Source organism: Lepus europaeus, chromosome 17 (assembly GCF_033115175.1).
Source record: "Lepus europaeus isolate LE1 chromosome 17, mLepTim1.pri, whole genome shotgun sequence".
NCBI lineage: Eukaryota > Metazoa > Chordata > Mammalia > Lagomorpha > Leporidae > Lepus > Lepus europaeus.
Window position 1 is genome coordinate 36,506,390 of NC_084843.1, and position 21,226 is coordinate 36,527,615.

The window sequence follows — 21,226 nt, forward strand, 5'->3', positions numbered from 1 at the left end:
GAACTTCATGCTGCCCATTTACAAGCAGAGAGTTTGACTAGCACTCAGCCTTGGACCTGGTTAGAAAGGTGAAGGAGAGGAAGTGCAGCTCTAAGCTTCTCTACCCCCTTTCACTGTTGATGTTTAAATGATCCTTTCGAGAATGAGCAGGCGTAGTGTTGACTTTATTAAACCTGAGTGAATTTTTGAACCTGTTGCTCTTTCTGGACCTTGCCAGGAGGATGGTTTGTTTACCAGCAGAGGAATGAAGTTCACAACAACTGTGGCATCGAGATATACTACCAGACCGACATGCAGAGCACTTCGGAGAATATGTTTCTGGAGCTCTTCTGTCAGATTATCTCCGAGCCTTGCTTCAACACCCTGCGCACCAAGGAGCAGCTGGGTGAGAAGGAGGGGCGGACAACCAGTGTCCTCCGGAAACGTTTTCCATGTGTGGGAATCATAGGCACTGCGTACCAGGCGTGTTCTGTTCAGAGAGACTCAGGAAAACCTTGTTTATAAGAACTCTGCTTCTGAAAGCTAAGCAATCGATGTCTTACAGATTTTACCGCAGTTCTTAGTGAGCTGGTGCTGGATTTGTATTGCAGTGCATGTCAGTGAAGAGGACATTTCAGGTAGGGAGGAAAGGATGCTAAGGGGAGACTTAGGGGTAGCATGGTAGGAAGCCAGAGGCACTAGGATTCGCCAGACTTTGAGTTCCCTGAGAGCAAGTATTATCTCTTATTCATTTTGTGTCCCAAGCCTGGGAGGTGTGGAAGGTACTCAGTAAGTATTTGCAGTATTTTAGGCACTGTTCAGTCTTGGAAATTCTGGCAGGTTTGCGATCAGTGAGGAAAGAAGTACAAAGAAGCCTCCATAATGATAGGGAAGAACCAATGAGAAAAGATTTGTGTGAGTCTCTCCAAGGTTTTTTTGTTTTGTTTTGTTTTTTTTTTTGAATAGCTGCTATGCAAGGTGCTAAACATTAAAAATAGATAAGTTATGGTTTGTCTTTCCCATTAGCGAGCGCTCAGTCAAATCAGGTTAGCAGATCCGTAAAGGGATTATTGTAGTGCAGTATGATGAATGTTACTGGAAGTGTGCTCAAATACTGAGGCTATAGCTGAAGACAGTGACAGGACAGAAGTAGGAACCAAAGGCACCACAGCTGTCAGTGGGGGTAGATCCACGCAGAACAAGGAAGGGAAGAGCTTGGATTAGAAGAAGTATTGAAAGGGGAAATGCATGGTCTCACAAGATGACAGTGGAAATGGCTTTTTATTAGTCTAGTCTCTCGAGAGTTTGGTCTGACTCGAGTTGGTCCGAGCACGGGTTTTCTAACATGCTCTGTGACAGAGCCAGCTTCATGGAAGGAACTTAGATGTTAATGGGACAGTGGTGAAGGCATGAGAATGACTCCAGTCTTTTCTAGGAATGGAATAACTTCAGCCTAGATTGAAGGGGATGAACTAGGAGAGTGAGGAGATAACGTGGATTTTGAGTTTGAATGATGAGTGGGTTTTTGTAGGATTTGGGCCTAAGAAGAAAAAGTCATCTGTAACTTTCTGACTTCCTCAGGGAACCCTCTTATTTGGTTCCTAGGGACTAGGACTATCTGAATTATTCAGGTTTCTTCAGAAGTGGATCACCTAAACCCTAGAGTAGATTTTCTTGAGTCTCATAATTCAGAAGTAGATCACCTAAACCCTAAAGTAGATTTTCTTGAGTCTCATAAGATCATTTGAAAAATTCAGAGTCTTAAATGGCAGAGTCCTGACTGGCTGGTGTTTGCATTTCAGGATATATCGTCTTCAGTGGCCCGCGTCGAGCCAATGGCATCCAAGGCTTGAGATTCATCATCCAGTCGGAAAAGCCACCTCACTACCTGGAGAGCAGAGTTGAGGCTTTTTTAATTACCATGGAAAAGTCCATAGAGGATATGACAGAAGAGGCCTTTCAGAAACACATTCAAGCATTAGCAATTCGTCGACTAGACAAACCAAAGAAACTGTCTGCAGAGTGTGCTAAATACTGGGGAGAAATCATCTCCCAGCAATACAATTTTGACAGAGGTAAAGTAAAGTTCAGGCCCCAGCATGGAAGTGAGACATTTGAGAGGGTGGAAGCCATTCTTCAAAGTGACTTTGATTTTGAAGGTGATAGTCAAGTATGGATGGATGTGGGAAGGAGCTGGCTCTTCTTAAGAGCTGTTACTTAACATAATAGCAATCTCCTCTTAGACATGTTTTCTTTTCTCTTTCCCAAAAAGAGCTACATCTGCCTTTCTCATATTAATATATTAATGTGTGGACAGGTATAATTTCACTTTTTTCTATGCCTGAGACCCTACACACAGATACATTAAAAAGAAAAATTTTGCAGATTGAACTTCCTTGAGGTCAGTGTTGCCCTAAGAGGGACGGGAGTTCAAACATTTGCCTTTTTTTTTTAAATTTTTTAATTTTTTAAAATTTATTTATTTATTTATTTTTTGACAGGCAGAGTGGACAGTGAGAGAGACAGAGAGAAAGGTCTTCCTTTTGCCGTTGGTTCACCCTCCAATGGCCGCTGCAGCAGGCGCGCTGCGGCCGGCACACCGCGCTGATCCGAAGCCAGGAGCCAGGTGCTTATCCTGGTCTCCCAGGGGGTGCAGGGCCCAAGCACTTGGGCCATCCTCCACTGTACACCCTGGCCATAGTAGAGAGCTGGCCTGGAAGAGGGGCAACCGGGACAGAATCTGGCACCCCGATCGGGACTAGAACCCTGTGTGCCGGCGCCGCAAGGTGGAGGATTAGCCTATTGAGCCGCGGCACCGGCCTAAACATTTGCCTTAAGGGATCTCCAAAGATTGTCATGCTTTCAGTCTTGGAAGAACTGTACTTCCTAAAGTCTCCAGTCTATCAGCTGTCTTTCTTCTCGAACAGAGATTAACAGAGGAGTGTGCTTAAACCACTCTAGAAATCAGGGGACTTGGAGGTTATGTTCCCATTCTGGTGCCAGCAACTAAAAATCTTGGCCAGGTCACCTTTTTTGGGCCTTGGTTTCCTTACCTTTAATTTTTCTAGTAGTTGGATTCACTATTAATGATAATATTATCTACAATTTATTGAGCACTTACCATTTGCTTAGCATCAAGTTATCACACAGGGGGTCTACAAAAGTTCACAGAAAATTCACATTGTCTTTTAATTTCATTTTTCTAGTTACATTTTGAAAAACTCTTGATATAATTTTTTAAAAAGTTTTTTTATTTATTTGAAAGGCATAGTTACAGAAAGAAGAGGAAAGACAGAGATCTGGTTCACTCCCCAAATGGCTGCAGGCCAGTCCTAAGCCAGGAGCCCAGAGCTTCTTCTGGGTCACCCACATGGGTGCTGGGGCCCAAGCAGTTGGGCCACCTCCCACTGCTTTCCCAGGCACAATTAGTAGGGAGCTGGATCAGAAGTGGGGCCGACAGGTCTTGAATCAGTGCCCATATGGGATGCCGGCATTGCAGACAGAGGCTTAACCAGCTATACCACAATGCCAGCCCCATATATCGTTTTTTTAATTCTTACCATAGCTCCATAAATTAGTGATTGTCCCCATTTCAAGGAAGCTAAGGCTCAGAAAAGTCGAAGTGACTAGCCCAAGATCCAGCAGTCTGTGAGAGTCAAGTGATGAATCAAGGCTGGCCTGGATCCTAAGCCAAGACTTTGTCCATGGCATTGCATCACTTATTTTTACTTGAAATCTATTCCCTTTCTACCAGTAGGAACAAATGATAGCCTTAGTACATTGAGTACTTTAGTCTTTGAGTAAAGTATAGTATCATTTAGTGTAGTATTATGAGCTATTTAGTATGGAAATACTAGGGGCAGGCATTTGGCCTAGCACCTAAGGTGCCACTTAAATATCCGCACTCCGTATTAGAACGCCTGGGGTAAAGTCCTGGACCTGTTCCCCAGTTCCAGCTTCCTGCTGATGTGTACCCTGGAAAGCAGCAGGTGATAGCTCAAGTAGTTGTTGGATCCCTGCCACCAAGACCTGGATTGAGTTCCCAGCACCTGGCTTTTACCTGGCTTAGCCCCAGCTGTTGTAGGCATTTGTGGAATGATCCAGTTGATGGGAGCTTTCTCTGTCTCTCCCTCTCCCTCTGTCTACTTCTCAAATAAATTAAAATAAGTAAGTGAATATTTTTGAGAGAAATATTAGTAAGTCATTGTTTGATTTCTTTTTAAGATAACATAGAAGTTGCATATTTAAAGACACTTACCAAGGACGATATCATCAAATTTTACAAGGTAAGTTGAATTCATATGTTTAGATTTTGACTGATAAGGAACTAGTTTATGTGCTATGTTGTATATTACTGCTTTAAACCCACTCACACTGGATTTGTGAAGGAGTTTTGGAGATTGAAGTATTTTTGACAGAAACCCCTATTACTGTTAGAAAACAATGCAGACAATTCATATTGAACCCCAGACTGTTTTCTTCTCCCTCTCCACCAAGGACTGTGAAGACCCTCCCTGGCTTCCAAATCCACCTCTTCAGGCTCTCCTTTTGTTTCTTCTCTCTGTTTACACCCCACCCTTCCAAGAATATTACTGAGCTTGTTTAGTGGGGAAGAACAAAGAAAGCAAAAAAGCTCCAGAATCAGATTATTTTCCAAGATCTTACAACTATAAATGGTCTTCACCCATTTAGGTGCCACTAAGGCTTCTTCTTTTGTTTTGTTTTGTTTTGTTTTTGCTTTTTTAAATAAGTGTGGTTATTCATTCACCTTGAGCTGTGTTCAGAGATCTTGTGAGTTTTGAGTGTTTGTGCTCCCTGAGACAGTTTATCAAGATCGGGTGGACATTGGCTTAGTGGTTAGGACTCCACATCCCACTGCCTGGGTTCAGTTCTCAACTCCGGCTTCCTGCTAAAGCATTCGCTGGGATGCAGTGGTGATGGTTCAAGTAATGGGTTCCTGCCACCCACATAAGAGACTTGGATTGAATTCCTGACTCCTGGCTTCAGGCCTGCCCAGCCTAGTCCAGCACCAACCACGGCAGGCAACTAGAGATGGGAACTTTGTCTGTCTCTCTACCTCTCAGATTCTTAGAAAAAGAAATTAAGGAGAAGCACTGCCATTAAATTCTTTGTGGCACAGGGTTGTGGGTGTTTGGCACAGCAGTTAAGACGCTGCATAGGACCCTGCGACCGGCAGTGCCTGAGGTGAAGTCCTTTTTCAGCTCCTGACCCCAGCTTCCTGCTAAAGTGCACCCTGGGAGGCACCAGGTAGGGGCTCAAGTAGTTGGGCCCCTACTACACATATGGAAGAACCATATTGAGTTCGTGGCTCCTGGCCTCAGCCTGGCCCAACCCCAGGTGTTGTGGGCATTTGGGAATGAACCAACGGATATAAGATCTGTGTGTGTGTGCACGCGTGCGTGCATGTGCCTTTTTAAAAATATATAAATAAGTAAATGCATTTTTTTATTCATTCGGTCATTCATTTGAAAACTTCCCAGCACAATTTAAGAGGTTCAGGGGCAGGCATAGTGGCATAGCAGGGTAAGCACTGCTTGGCATGCCCTCATCTCACATCAGAGTGTCATTTCCAGTCCCAGTCCTTTTATTTCCCATCCAGCTGAGAGGCAGCAGAGAGTGGCTCAAGTACTTGGGTCCCTGCCACCCACATGGAAGACCTGGGTGGAGTTTCAGGTGCTTCACTTTGGCCTGACACAGCCCTGGCTGTTGGAGGCATTTGATGAGTGACCAGCAAATAGAAAAATCTCTGGGTGTCTCTGTCACGTTATCTTTCAAATAAATAAATACTTTTTAAAAAGCCAAGGTTTCCCATAAGAAAGTGGGGGAGGATTTACACCATCTGACTCTTCTCCTGCATTCCAAGATTCTAAAAAGTATAACAGAATTTGTGCTAAGTAGATATATAATGTAAAGTAAACATGCTAAGTGCACAAATTCTTTTGCTTTTGCAATAGAATTGTACCTATTTAAAGTACTAAATACATTCTTTATGGTATATTGGGGCCTCTAAGTTGTGTAAAATATTCTCTGCCTGTTTTTTGAGACAAGGACCAAAATTACACCTTATGATTACCATAGCACCTGAGAACTGTCCCTTGGTATTCTAGCCACTTCTGGTTTGTGTCTGTGATTAGGTGTTAAGTGGTCTGGAACTTGGTTCTGCCCTGTGCTCACATCCCTTAGGAGAGAGATCATCTGCTTCACAGTGCCGTTTTCTGGGGATCTGTTAGAGCTGTCAGCACAGGACTCAGTGCTTGACTCTTGGTAGAATGACTTTGTAAAAGCTTGAGCAGTGAGGCCTGCTCACATGGTTCTCCATATTAGGGCTTCCAGTAACCAGTTCATTATTACTGCTGCTACTGTGTGGGAGGGTGAAGAAAAAGAAACAGTCCCCAGCCTGCAGGCCAGAGTTTCCTAGGGTAAAATGGTGATCTTGCACCTCCTCCCTCTGGATCCTCTGCAAAAGTACAAGGCAGCTGGTCTCTTTCTAGGCATACAAGTGTTAGTACAGCCAGTTACACCTTAGCAAGAAGAAAAAGGACAATGCAATGCTATCAGTTCTGAGTTTGATAGGAAAAGCCAGTGTCCTGAATGCAGCTTTTTCAGCAGTGAGATTTGAGCCATTGTGGCTGTGCAGAGAGACAGCTGGACAAGTTATTTTCTTTACCTCATAGCTCCCTTTGCCTTGTATAGAGGAAGACAAGCATCTCATCTACTCGCTGCTCTTTTTCAGTGACAGCCTTGGAATGTATGCACTATATATTAAACAAAATTCAAATCTGAAATGTAACCCCAAGTGGTCTTCCCAACCCTGGGCAGCAACTTTTCAGTATCTAACTGAGTTTCTTCATAGTCATCGGAGAGTACTTCATTTTGAGTTCCTTTGTGGAGCAAAAGGATGACCTTACTCTTCTTTCTACCCAGGAAATGTTGGCAGTAGATGCTCCAAGGAGACACAAGGTGTCTGTCCATGTTCTTGCCAGGGAAATGGATTCTTGTGAGTATTGACTTTCTTGAAAAACCTATGTTTAGGTTCACGTTGAGCCACCTCATGGCTGTTCCTTACCATAGCGACATGCCTTAGAGTGTCAGAAAGTAAAGCGTAGACAAAGGGAACTGGAGATGGTCTGCTTTATCAAAACAAAAGTTAAGGGGAAGAGGGAAATGAAGCCACGAAGGAGAGAGCTCATACCAGGGCAACAGCTAAGCTTCACAAGGACACACAGGTGGTAGCTGGTGGGGAATCTTCAAAGAGGCTGTGTGGCGCCACTGCATATGGGGGGAAGGGTGAGCAAGTCGTCTGCTCCATCCTGCCATCTCCTGCCTTTTGCTGGCCATGGTTTGCCCTATGCCTATTAACTCCACTGCCCTTCTGGGTTATTTTACTGCATCTTTCTGGCTAGCCAGAGCCTCAGCATCCGGTCAGGTCAGACTTGGGCAGCCAAGCTGCTGTAGCCAGGGCTTTATGACCTCTCTAGACTGAAGAGTCATTGTGCAGATAGAAGGCAGGACAAGCAAAGGAGCATCTGAGAATTCCAGGAACTGGATCTGATGATGAATTGAATCTGCCTTAGATTTGTTTTGAAAAGTTGCTCTTGCATGCAAGTATAAGTTCAGAGCATTCAACCTTTAATTTTCTTATAGGTCCTGTTGTTGGAGAGTTCCCGTGTCAAAATGATATAAACTTGTCACAAGCACCAGCCTTGCCACAAGTAAGAAATGTAAATCTGGTGTTAGATTGTGCTGTCAGGATTTCCTGCTTAGAGGGAGCTTATTCATCAAGACACACAGACAGATGTTTCAGGTCACCAGATGTTCCAGCTTCCACTTGCCGTTCTCCTCGAATGGCTGTCACTCAGCTCTGCCCTTGCCTGCCTTTGCCTTTTGTGTGAACACTTGTGTTACTGTGCAGTGAGTCATCTCTGGCCACATCCATTCCCGCACTCAGTATTGCCTGTGTATTTTAATCACTTAGAAAGACTGGCATTTACTTGCAAGAGGAGCAAATGGGCTGGGCACACCAGCCTCTGCTGCTCTGCTGGAGCCTTGGTCCTGAGCCCCTACTGAGCCAGCTTTCGTGTGCTCAGAGGAAAGCCAAGACTCTTCCTTCTGGCCCAGAATCCCACTGGGGACGCTTGCCATAGGTTTGCATAGAACAGTCGGTGACCCTGTGGCCCTAGTGATCCAAGATGAGCTAGTCACCATTGTGGAAGGTAGAAAACAGTGGGTGTCTGCGCCCCTCTCCCCAGAAAAGTTGATGTCTTCTTCTTAACCTGATGTGTAGGTTAAATACACTAAAAGAAAACCTGTGTTATTTTTTCCCCTCAGCCTGAAGTGATTCAGAACATGACCGAGTTCAAACGTGGATTGCCCCTCTTTCCCCTTGTGAAGCCACATATTAACTTCATGGCTGCAAAACTCTGAAGATTCCCTGTGGAAGTGAATGCGTTCCGGAATCTTCCGAGGCCTAGGGAAACCATCTTGGCCACTCTAGTACTTTCCGATTCACTTTAAGAAAGACAAACCGATACAAAGAAGTTGTCAAGTGTCATTATGTAGAAATATTAAAAATCCAAAGTAATTAAATTACAGAATCTTATAGATGTAGAATATTTTTAAAATACATGCCTCTCAAATATTTTAAATTTTTTTCTTTTTATGTCTAAGAGAAATTTCCCTTATATAACAGTGCTTAAAATGATGAATGATATTCCTATAGGATCTCTCTTTCCTGTTCTGTAAAATAGTCACTTGTCTGAAGGAAGTAAAAGTTCTTTTCTAAAAGCCTCCTTAAGTTGACAGAGAAGACTGCGAGACATTTAGAAAGGTAATACCTTTGTAGAAACCGGTCCCAAATTTGCTTTCTACCTGCTGGTTTCGTGGAAATTAATGGAGAACATTACATTTGGCAGATGATGAACAAGATAACAATTTTGTTTTATTGGTGAAATTGCTGGTTCTATAAGGCATGGTTTTAATCTTTTTATAAAGTTTGAACATGTTTTTTATTCCAACTAGTAAAATGCTGGAAAACCCTAAAGCACCCTAACTTATTTACAGTGCTAGAAATACAGATTTACCTTACATCGATTTTGTCCCAAACTGAATTTCTCAGGATTCCTGTGGTTTTCTTTCTTTCTGATTGAATCATATCCATGTTAAACAGTGTGGCTCATAGTTGGTTTGCAGTGTTCCCTCAGTTTGACTTTCTCTCATCAACATGTTGTATTTATTTAACGAGTATAGGTAGGGTCGACTTCAGATCCTGCTGAGTGTGTGACGTGCTTTTCCAACATCAGCTATTGCAACCTCCTGTGACTTTGTGCTACAGGGAAATTGCAGTCAGTATGTGAACCAGAATATTTTACCCCATTGCGAATTTAAAAGGCAACAACTACAAGGCCACCTTTTTGGAGAAATGAAAAGTCAAGTCTTGCATTCTTAAATAGCAAGTCTCCCTAAGACTAAAGTCCCTCACTGCTACCAGTCTAATCTTGCCTTAAGTGTTATTTTTTGAATATATAAATATAAACATACAATCACAGATAATAACTAGAGTGGACTTTTTAAAAAATATTTTTTTCATAGAAAACTATTTTAGATGAAATTGTTACTGTAGTTGTTTTGAGATATTTACTGTTATTAAAATTGTGTCAAGAGAAATTGTGAATATATTTCCACATACAGGCACTAGTAACAGTAAGTGACCCTGTGGCCCCCTAACTTGGGCAGAGTCAAGAGTGGCATTTTCACGTGACTTGTTTGCCAGGAGTTCTTTCTGCGGAGTCCTGTCTTTTCACACCTTCAGTTTTTACATTTGCCATTTTCCAAACAGTCTCCATTTGGGGCAAGAATGACACAGTCACAACCAGGGGACTGCTTCGAAAAGCAGGGCTCCATTGCTGCGGTCAGGTCACTGTGGTGCTGTAGCCGTCTTTCTCTCCTTACCCTCAAGGGCCGCCCTGTGTGCAGCCCACCTCTGTCCATCAGAAGGTATGTGGCACCATCACTTCCTTCTGGTTTTATGCATTTTGTAGACTATGCAGCTTTTCATCAAACTGCAGATACACAGCAGATGGACCTGAAATTAGTCCTGCAGAGTAAATGAAGTTAGTACTGGAAGAGTAAATAAAAACCCACCTGCCTTTTCTGTGGAAAGTTAGTATGTGCTGGTGAGTAGCTTTTATCTCTTTTTTAACAAAGTGGCTGAAATTCACAAGTATCATGTTTAGGAGGAAGGCACATGAAGAGGTCTGAAAACCACCTCATGTCTTCTTCCACAAACTTGCGATTGCTGTTGAGTTACTCCAGAGTTTCCCAGGTCCCAGGGCGGGTCCAGAGCTGCTGAGGGATCTCTCAGGCATACTAATGGATTCATCTGAGTGAGTCCAAGCTGCAGCCCATGAGCAATAACAGACTTACCCAGATACAGCTACTTACTCAGTGCTCAGCAGGCGAGGTCTGTGAAACGAATGCGTTATTAGTTGCCTGGGACTTTTTTTCTTAAAAAAAAAAAAAAAGTCTTCTTTTTGGCCAGCTGATGTGATAGAGAAAGCACGTCACACAGCCAGTATGGAGGAGTGCTAGGGTTATCCTGTTTACAATAAACTGCCTGAATTTAACCTCTGAGTTTGCCTTTGTGTTTTTTTTCCAGTTCTAGAGAAACAGTCCAGTGGCCAGTTCTCAGCCTACCTCTCAACATCTGATGTGACAAGGTTGTGTGCTTTTGTTGTTCCTCGGGCAGAAACCTGTGAATTCTAATGTATTTTCTTTGAGCATATCTGGGTAACAGTGATTTAGTTAAATAAATGGCTCCATCTCACTCTCCTTCAAATAGGTAACTTCTGTAAAACAGCAGCCTTGGTATTTGGGACTGAATTACTGGTGCAGTATCACTGACCCCAAACCCGGGAAGATATTTGCCCCTGATCTTACTTGAAAAAAAAAAAAATGTAAAGGCTAGGAAAACAAACTACTTCCCTCCTCTACAGTCAGTGTTTCTGTCTTCTTGCCACATCTGCGGCCACAGGTGAGGCAGCTATCTTGTCCAGCCGCTGGCTTCTGACTGCCTGTCCACGCATGCCTTCTGTTCATGGCTGGCTCCAGGAGGCATTTCAACAGGAAATCGGCTGGGACCTCAGCTTCCCACCTAGGACAGTGGTCCAGCTCACACAGTCGGCCCTGTGTTCAGCGAGGATGCAGCAGCCCCATCAGAGGCCAAGAGCAACCCGGGGTTTTATAGCTTGGGGCAGTTTCCTTTCTCTTACAGCACTGCGGGGAGCTGATTGGTCCCTTCCTCATATTCTGTAATCCAGCATCCGGGGATGCTTGTGACAAAACCAAGGATTCTCACATACTTATCTTCCTTTTGTAGGGGTGATTTCTGCCCTTAATGCTTCCCTGGCCAGCCCTCGGATTCCGTGCCACCATGAAGTTCATTGTTCTTACTTGTTCAAACACTTGTATTCTCCACGATTTGTGGTGGCAAAGCTTACTGGTAGTGCTGAATTGTGGCTTTTCTTGAACGTAACTCTCCAGTGGGATGGCAGCATTTTGAACAGCCAGTACTCTTCAGTTGACACTAACAGCTAAAATAAAGCACTGGAAAGATCAGAGACCACCCTCAGAGATGTCATCTGGTGGGCTGCCACAGTAATCTTCTGACTGTGGAGGATGGTGATCACAATTTTTGTCTTCATCCTGGAGTTTGGAGGTGGAAATAGTTTCTAAAAATCTGACCAGTTTGCCCAGGAGCCTGCAGGAAGCACAGATTCAAACCTGCACTCAGATCTTCAGACTGTGGCTCTCACTGGGCCCTCTGGAGTTCCTGTAATGAAAGCCTCCAAGGCCGTTAAGTGTACTTGGGAAACAGGTGGCAGGGCAGCTGCTTTTCATTTGTGATGTCACTTCATCTTCCGGGCACCATCTTACTTGATCTCCCAGCTTGTACCTATTTGGGAGGGTATGAGACCAGATGTCACAGTCTGGGCTCCTCCAAGCCACCGTTGAGTCCACTTTGCTGGGCTGCCTGGTGGCCAGTGATTACCACTGCCTGCAGGATCTCCCTTCCTGACCCATACCCTGCGGCCTGGTAAGGCCTTAATCAATGTAAGCTGTCCTTCCTGTCACCCCTGGAGTAGGGGGAAGTATCTAGAATCCTTTTAGTGATTAAAAAGAAGAGTGAAATGTCAGGTTCACCTGTCACTCTATCCCTCCTCTGAGACAGGAGAGTCCTCTGGACAGTGCTGTTGGCATTGTGTTTCTTTGTAGTCTTTTTCCTGCTCATATAGAAAAAGGCTACATATTCAGTGTTGTAACTTTTATCCTCAATAGTCTGTATACTGAGCAGTTTCCACATGAAGACACTTGGTAAAAGTGTGATATTTCTGCTGTTGGATGTTTAGTACCATATCGTAATGCAGTTTGTTTATTGAATCTACTTTAGGGGATATTTAGGATTTTCAAGCTCTGATCTGTGATAATCTTCCTTGTGGAGAGTATGTATGTGATTTTTCTATAAATCACTGGGTTGGCTAATATGAATATATTATTTGACTTTCTATTTTGAAAAGTGTTAAATATTTAGAAAAGTTGTTAAAATAATGCAGTGAATTCCCATTACCCTCCAGTCTGTATTCACCAGTTTTATGTCTGTTTCACATCCCTTTCTCCCTCTGTGTGTCTCATGTGTTTGCCTAATCCTTTGAGAGTAAGTTGCAGATGTCATTATACCTTACCCATAAATAATGCAGTGGAGAATCTTCTGGAGAAATTTGGCCTCACCAAAGGGAGGTGTGGCTTTTGTCCCCTTTGTCATTATGCCAGACAACTATATATCAGCAAGATGGGCGGCCTAGGTCTGATGAGTACATCCACTGAAAGATAGATTGCTGAAACAGACTTCAAAATACATGGATATTTCCTTATCTGTTAAATTAAATTCAGGGGCAAGCCTTTGGCCTAGCAAGGATAAGATGCCAGTTAGTCGCTCATGTCCCATATCAAGCTTGAGTTTGATCTCTGGCTCCTAATTCCAACTTCCTGTTAACGCAGACCCTGGGAAGCAGTAATGATAGCTCACAGTGTGGGGATTCCTGCTACTACATACATGGGAGATCTGGCTTGAGTTCTCAGCTCCTAGCTTGTTGCAGGTATTAAAGGAGTAAACCAGCAGGTGGGAGCTGTCTCTCTCTGTCTGCCAGGAAAGTAGGTAGGTAGGTAGGTAGGTAGATACTGAATTTATAATTAAAACTCTTCCCACAAAGAAAATTCCAGGTCCAGATAGTTTCATGCCTTAAGGAGGAAATCATACATGACATTTTAAAAAATGGGGATGGAATGGGGCCAACAAGTTAAGCTGCTGTCTGCAGTACTGGCGTCCCATATGGGTGCCAGTTCAAGTTCTAGCTGCTCCAGTTCCAATCCAGCTCCCTCCTGATGTGCCTGAGAAGGCAGCAAAAGATAGTCCAAATACTTGGGCCCCCACACCCACGTGGGGCACGTGGATTGAGTTCCTGGCTCCTGACTTCAGCTTGTCCAAGCCCTGGCTGTTGTGGCCATTTGAGGAAGTGAACCGTGGATAGGAGTTTCTCTTTCTCTTTCTCTTTAAAAACCAGATCTCCCCAGGTGGGCACTGTGGTACAATGGGTTAAGCTACCACTTGGGATGCCTGCATTCTGTATCAAAGTGCTGGTTTAAGTCCCCACTGCTCTGCTTCTGATCCAGCTCCCTGCTAATGCACCTGAGAAAGTATCAGATGGTGGCTCAAGTGCTTGAGTCCCTGCTACCCACATGAGAGACCTGAATGGAAAGTGTTTTTGCAACAAAATTTTTCTTTTTTTAATGTGAAAGAAAGAGACCTTCCATCCACTTGTTCATTCTTCAAATGCCCATAACAGCCAGGGCTGTGCCAGGCAAAAGCCAGGAGCCTGGGATTCCATCCAGATCTCCCACATGGGGGCAGGGACTTGACCATCACCTGCTGCCTCCCAGGATGTGCGTTTTCAGGAACCTGGGATCAGAAGCAGAGCTGGGACTCAAACCCAGTCACTTCCATGTGGGATGCTGGTGTCTCAGGTGGTGCCAAACGCTGCATCACACACCTGCCCCAAAACTTACCATTTAATTCTGTTTTCCACAAACTTTTGAAAGTGCCTCAAGTATAAGAATATATAGTGAAGTCTAAAAATTACAGTAGGGCAACTCAAGAATTTGGTGAAAGAATAGATGTTTCACTAAAGAAGATACAGGCAGTCAGCAGTTAGTGTCCAATTGAGATACTGAAGACCCTTGGTTATCACAGAAGTACAAAGTAAAGCCACAATGAGAGGTAAAACTAGTCAGAGGTGGTGTTTGGCCTAGAGGGTAAGATGCCTGCCCCCATATTGGAGTGAGTGCCTGGGTTTCTTACCTGGGTCCGTCCCTGACTCCAGCTTCCTGCTGATGTAGGTCCGAGGAGGCAGCTCCAGCAATTGGGCTCTGGGCAGCCATGTGGGAGGCTGAATTGTGTTCCCAGCTACAGCTTTGGCTGCAGGCTGTCTGGAGAGGAAGCAAGCAGATGAGAGTTTGCTCTCTGAGTCTCTCTGACTCTCCAGTAAGTAATTTTTAAAAAACATTTACATATTGTTAGGAGAGAAGATCAGCAGTTGTCTGCAGTCTGGTTCTGGGGCATGGGACCGAAAGACCTGAGATAACTTTTTAGGAAAATGCAAATGTTCTATATCATAAAAATCAAAAGCTGGGAAAATATTTTAAGAGCCAAAATGAGATACCGTCTCATGCAGACTATCATAGCTATAAAATTGGAAATACTGAGGCTACCAAGTACAAGCTTCTTGCATTTTTCAGTTATTTTAGGTTTCTGTTCCATCTGTAGAGCTGGAGCACTTGTTCTGTACTGTAGCTGGAGAGCATATTTTGGAGAATCTTTCAGGGGCATCTTTTACTTAGTGTTCTAATAAAGCACATTTTCATGAACTTTTTTGGAGTACCCTGGTATGCGTTGTGTATTATGTCTATGAAAAATTATATTTGTGAGATTTACCTATTTGTTGTGTAAGTAGCTATAGTTTTTTCCAGTTTTACTAAAGTATTCCATCATATGAGAATATCATGATTTATCCATTCTGTGTAAAAGCATATAGGTTCCCACTTCTGAGTTATTTAGAAATAAAGCTGCTATAAACATTCTCTAACTATGCCTTTGGGCACATGCCTGCATGTATTTCTGTGAGTGTACATACAGGTGAGGTCATAGTGGAAGTGTGCATGTTCGACTTTCGGAGTTATGCCAAGAAATTTTCTACAAAGTCACCAATTTGTAGCCTTGCCAGCAGAGTGTGAATTACAGTCCTTAATAGAATTAAGTGAGAAAATACATAAGAAAGTTGTCTACCTATACATAAGGCATTAAAATTAGGTTGAAACTGCTGGACAGTTTTGCCCAGGAACAAGTCTGATTGTGTATGTGTGTATGTGTGTATACTGTATGTGTGTGTATATATGTATATGTGTGTTTATATTGTGCTCGTGTACTTGTGAGTGTACACGTGCTTTTGTGTATGATGTGTGTATGTGTGTCTGTGTATTTGAATGTCTTTGCTCAGCACTTGCTGCCTCATCATAGGGAGACTTGCACAGGAAGGCGTTTTGATAGATTTCAATTTTTTTTTATATTGCCAGAAACTCCTTGATTTCCACCCAGGAAGGCATAAAAGGGCCCTAGGAAGCATTTGTCATTTACCTACATAGATGGTTCTTTTTATTTTATGATGGTCTTAAGCAAGGATTGAGTGTTCCATATTCATCACTGACTTAAGATTCACCGATTCTTGGGGCCGCACTAGGCTAATCTTCCACCTGCAGTGCCAGCATCCCATATGGGCGCCGAGTTCTAGTCCCGGCTGCTCCTCTTCCAGTCCAGCTCTCTGCTGTGGCCAGCGAAGGCAGTGGAGGATGGCCCAGGTGCTTGGGCCCCTGCACCCACATGGGATTCCGGACGGAAGTACCTGGCTTCGGATCAGCACAGCTATGTCCGTTGCGGCTATTTGGGGAGTGAACCAGTGGAAAGAAGACCTTTTTTTCTCTCACTGTAATTCTACCTCTCAAATAAATAAATAATTTAAAAAAAAAAAGTAGTCTATTGTGTGGTTGTGCCACAATTTAGAAAAAAAATTCACCTATTCTTAACCCTAATCTCACAATAGAATTGCTGCAAGTCTTTAATAAGAAATAAAATAAAATAACCCTGGGTCCTATTCTGACCCCTCTGATGGATTTGGCCTGGGGCGCTGCCTGTGGATTGGATTGTGATCCTAACATGCAGCAGGGCTGGAGTACTGCTGGTGTTGCAAAGCTAAGATTGTCCACCAGATGGAGACAAAGCCTTTCTTAGTGCAGAAGGCTCTCCATAAAACTGGTTCTTTCACTGTATCTGCACCAATTCCAATTTATGTAATGTACCATGCAGGACAAAAATGTGGGAAGATGGGTAAAATTATCTTCAGTGCTGTTGCTTGCCAACCAAAGAAATTCTCACCATCACTGGGGAAAATTCCAGGAACTAACTTAAAAAAGAACATGGCTAGAAAATGTATCTTATTCACTCAGTTACCTCAATTTTCTTCTAGAAATATTTTCAAACCTCCTCCTACTTTACTTGATAAAATAAACTGATAGCAAGAAATAGAAATAAAAAAATGAGGGTAATATTGTTCATACAAGGTTATTTCAAAAAGTCCATGAAAATGCATGTGAAAAATATATGCAAGGCTCTCAATTTTTGCACCAAAATAAACCTTATTTTTTTAAAGATGTATTTATTTGAAAGTCAGAGTTACACAGAGAAGGAGAGGGAGAGAGAGAAAAAGAAAGGTCTTCCATCTGCTGGTTCACTCCCCAATTGGCCACAACGGCTGGAGCTACGCCTATCCGAAGCCAGCAGGAGCCAGGAGCTTCCTCCAGGTCTTCCCATGTCGGGGCAGGGGCCTAAGGACTTGGGCCATCTTCCACTGCTTTCCCAGGCCACAGCAGAGAGCTGGATCAGAAGTGGAGCAGCTGGGTCTCGAACCGGTGCCCAAATGGAATACCAGCACTATAGGTGGCGGCCCTATCTGCTTTGCCACAGTGCTGGCCCCAAACCTTATTTTTTTAAGTAGTACCTAGCACTTTTTAAAAAAAAAATTATTTTTATTTGAGAGGTAGGGTTACAGACAGAGAGGGAGAGACAGAAAGGTCTTCCATCTTAGGGTTCGCTCCCCAAATGGCCACAATGGCCAGAGCTGGGCCAATCCAAAGGCAGGAACCAGGAGTTTCTTCCAGATCTCCCACATGGGAGACATGGGCCATCTTCCACTGCTTTCCCAGGCCATAGCCGAGAGCTGGATCAGAAAAGGAGCACCACCACAAACTGGTGTCCATATGGGATGCCAGCGTTGCAGGCGGAGGCTTAGCCTACTAGAGCGCCAGCCCCCCAAACCTTTTTTTTAAAAAAGATTTATATGTTTGAAAGAGAAGATGAGAAACAGATTCCATCTGCCAGTTCATGCCCCCCAAATGATTGGAACATCTGAGGTGGGGTCAGGTCAAAACTAGGAGCTAGGAACTCCATCCTGTTCTCCCACATGGGCAGCAGGGACCCAGATACCTCAGCTATTATCTGTTGCCTCTCAGGTGTATTAGCGGGAAGCTGGATCTGAAGTGGAGTAGCCAGCATTCCAACTGGCACTCTGACAAGGGATGTAGGTATCTTAAGCAACAGCCTAACCCACTACACCAAAATGCTGGCCCCTTTTTATTCCTCCTCCTTAAGATTTATTTATTGAAAGCCAGAGTTGGGGCTGGTGCTGTGGCGTAGTGGGTAAAGCCGCCGCCTGCAGTGCCGGCATCCCATATGGGCACTGGTTCGAGTCCCGGCTGCTCCACTTCCTATCCAGCTCTCTGCTATGGCCTGGGAAAGCAGTAGAAGATGGCCCAAGCCCTTGGGCCCCTGAACCCGTGTGGGAGACCCAGAAGAAGCCCCTGGCTCCTGGCTTCGGATCAGTGCAGCTCTGCCCGTTGTGGCCAATTGTGGAGTGAACCAGTAGATAGAAGATCTCTCTCTCTCTGCCTGTGTAACTCTGATACTCTGACTTTCAAGTAAAATAAATAAGTCTTAAAAAAAAAAAAAAGGTAAAGAAAAGAAAGAAAGAAAGCTAGAGTGACAGAGAGAGGGAGAGACAGACAGTAAGAGAGCCCTTCCATTGGCTAATTCACTCCCCAGATGCCCACAACAGCCAAGGCTGGGCCAGGCCTAAACCAAGAGCCTAGGACTCAATTCAGGTCTCCCCAGTGGGTGTCAGTTACCAAGCACCTGAGCCATCAAGTGCTGCCTCCCAGGCTGTGCGTTAGCAAGAAGTTGATTGGAAGTGGAGCAGGACTCAAACCAGGCACTCTGATGGAGGATGCAGGCTTCCGGAGCAGCGGCTCAACCTGCTGCACCACAAAGTCGGCCCAGACCTTATGTTGTAATGCCGTTTTTTCATGGACTTTTAAAGTTCTTCTTATATTAGAGTGGAAATTTTTTGAAATGAGATCACTGAGAATTATGCAAATAGAAATCTGACATCTGCAAAAGTACCTTAGCTTAAGATAGGCTGCTCACAGGATCTGATGGGGAATATGCAGATGCAATCATGTGGGGTAGCTTTCTCCTGAGGACTTGATTGGCAGCTCCCATTTTCGCTTCTGCCGCTCTCGCCCAGCTGCAGCAAAGCTGTGAAGTCTACCAGCTCCCTCGGCGTGCCCTCGTGGGCGGAGCTGCCCTTCCTGAGTAAAACCACAGAGCCTCGGTACGGGCCGTGGCGTTTCTCCCTTGCCCACCCCCACCCCAGCCTGCGCCCCCAGCCTGGGGGACCCGAGACCAGGAGGTGGCGCCGCCCACAGGTGCGGGTGAGGACGAAGGCCCACGCCCGGGGCCGCGGACGCTCGGGGGCGCGGGCAGAGCCGCTGCTGGCCGCGAGCTTCGCTCCCGGCTGAGGGCCCGTGTGGGCCGCGAGACCACGAACAGCCTCGGATTCAGGCCGTGGGCCTCTCGCCAGGCCAGAGCCAGGGCTTCGGGAGCGCGAGCTCCTTTCCCGCGCTTTCTGCAGCGCGCGCGCAGGTGCGTGACGGGGGCACCGGGCTCTCCGCCCGCGCGCCCGCGCGCCGTTCCCCGAGCGCGCGCGCCGCCGCCCTGCCTGGGCCGTCCGGGGTCTCCCCGGGGGCGGCCGCGGCCGAGGCACGGACGCCGGTGTTCGCTGGTGGCCCGGCCTCCCCGGAGCCCGGGGCTGAGAACGCGCGGCCGGCGGCGTGGCCCGAGGCCCGGCTGCTGGGGCCCCGCCGGGAGGCGTCGGTGGAAGAGGAGCCCGTGGCGCCCCTGGGCTGGGTGAGCGACCGCGGAGCCGCGCCGACGCAGGCGTGGGGGAGAGGCGGCGAAGGCACAGGCGGAGCGTCCCCGGGGCGGCTGCGGTGGCTCCGGGCAGCCGAGGGCAGCCCGGGGGCCGGGCCGGGGACCGCGAGGAGGCAGCGGCGAGCGGCTGAGACGTCGGCGGGCGGCCGTCCTGCTGCACGTGGGGCCTCGTTCGGGGCTCATCGGACGCTTCTGTCACGCTCGGAGGTTCAGGTCCAAACCCAGCCTGCCCGTGCGCTGCACACGCGTTCCCAGGCGCCTCCTGGCATCCCCACCTGGATGTTGGCACAGCCATTTCGGACTCAGCGTGTCCAAAAAGGAACTCATCCAAATGTCTTTGCCTGTGTATCCCTTTTCGCAGTCCGTTTTTAAAACATTGCCAGCTTTTGTGAGGCACGATTGGCATGGCCTGTACTTTGGGGCAACTGTTTCTCCGGTGCCGCCTCTGCGCGGCTCCCTGCGCTGGTGCCAGGGACGCAGAGCTGAGCGAAGCCGGGCGTGGTGGCACGCTCTCGGCGGGGATCGCCTGCTGGAGCAGCGCGCTAAGCCAAGAGCGCAAGCGTCGGCGCCGGCCAAGGCAGGCGCGGGATGCTGAGCGCGCCAAAGGCCAGCTAGATGTCTCAGCGGCCTTGTGCCCATCTAGGCACCCGTGCTGGAAAAGTGAGCGCCGTCCTCTCCTCCCCTCACTGTCTCAACTGTCAGGCGTGGGTTGTGGGCGTCCCAGGCAGCGCATTAGCACTTCCAAAATGGAGTTGCTGCTGTCCCCTTGCCTCTTCTGCTTAGCCCTGCGCTTTGGTCTTGTCAAGGACTTCCTTTGTCATTCGGTGAAGTCAGCTTGGTGCGTGGAGGTACACGGCCGCGTTCATTTTTTGAAGGAGGGTGGATAGCAGCTCACAAAATTCTCTGGCACATTTCCACACGCTGTTTAAGTTACATGTGGTGGCCCTGCACCGCGTGCGCAAAGGAACGAAAGGTTTTGTGTGTGCGCACATCGGAGGTAAGGGGCCATCAGCACCAGACTCGGGTGCTCGGGAGCCTCAGGTTTTCGCTGGTGCTAAGTCTATTTAATCACGAATTTCATCTCCTTTCCCCCTCATCTTTTAAAAATAGCCCAAGTTCTCAAATCTATTCTTTCATATACTGATATTAAATTTGGGTTGAAATTCCTCTCTTTCCAGGGATGAACAGTATCTGCCTTGCCTGGAACTTAACATTTTTTCAAAGTGAATTAAAGCCTCTTTCCTTTTTCGTTGAACCTACTTGGGTCCTATTTACACACTTTAGGAAAAACTAAGAAAAGAGCAGAACCATGCCAAAGGTATTAAAGCTTTTGCTGGTGGAGGGTGATAAAAATAACTCTATAGTTATTCCCATTGTGTTCCCCATTTCCTTTTTAGAAATTATTTATTTATTTGAAAGAGAGTGCGGGCACAGGAGCCTGTTGGCTCTCTATCCCATGTTTGGAATAGCCTGGACGGCGGCTGGGCTAGAGCCGAAGCTGGGAGCTGGGAACTCAATCCAGGTCTCCCACGTGGGTGGCAGGGACTCCAGTGCTTGAACCATCACCTGCTACATCCCAGAGTATGTGTTGTCCAGAAACTGGGTAAGAAACAGAGTCAGAACCTGAAGCCAGCACTTCAGTATGAAATATGGACATCCCAAGAATCTACTTAACTGCTGTACCAAACACCCAGCCCCAAGGATCTTTGAATGTAGAGGTTACTTCTGCGAGTTGAGAAACCACATCTTCTGCCCTTTCGTTTTTAAGCCAGCATCTTCTGCTCTCTGTGTCTCTCTGAT

The 21,226-nt window shown here is 45.9% G+C and overlaps 1 protein-coding gene across 4 annotated transcripts in view; it reads left to right on the top strand.

Annotated features, from left to right (window-relative positions):
- The window catches only part of IDE (insulin degrading enzyme), a 115,627-nt gene extending 100,443 nt beyond the window's left edge, over positions 1–15,184 (top strand). For 3 of the 4 annotated variants that reach the window (XM_062215196.1, XM_062215197.1, XM_062215199.1), the window contains exons 20-25: positions 218–385; positions 1,782–2,054; positions 4,204–4,265; positions 6,925–6,997; positions 7,645–7,712; positions 8,329–10,622. In XM_062215196.1, coding sequence (XP_062071180.1) covers positions 218–385; positions 1,782–2,054; positions 4,204–4,265; positions 6,925–6,997; positions 7,645–7,712; positions 8,329–8,424 — 740 coding nt within the window. In that variant the 3' untranslated portion in view covers positions 8,425–10,622. Of the gene's footprint in view, positions 1–217; positions 386–1,781; positions 2,055–4,203; positions 4,266–6,924; positions 6,998–7,644; positions 7,713–8,328; positions 10,623–10,654 lie in introns of those variants that run through there. The other variant, XM_062215198.1, reaches the window with a different exon arrangement.
- Positions 15,185–21,226: the final 6,042 nt, after the last annotated feature.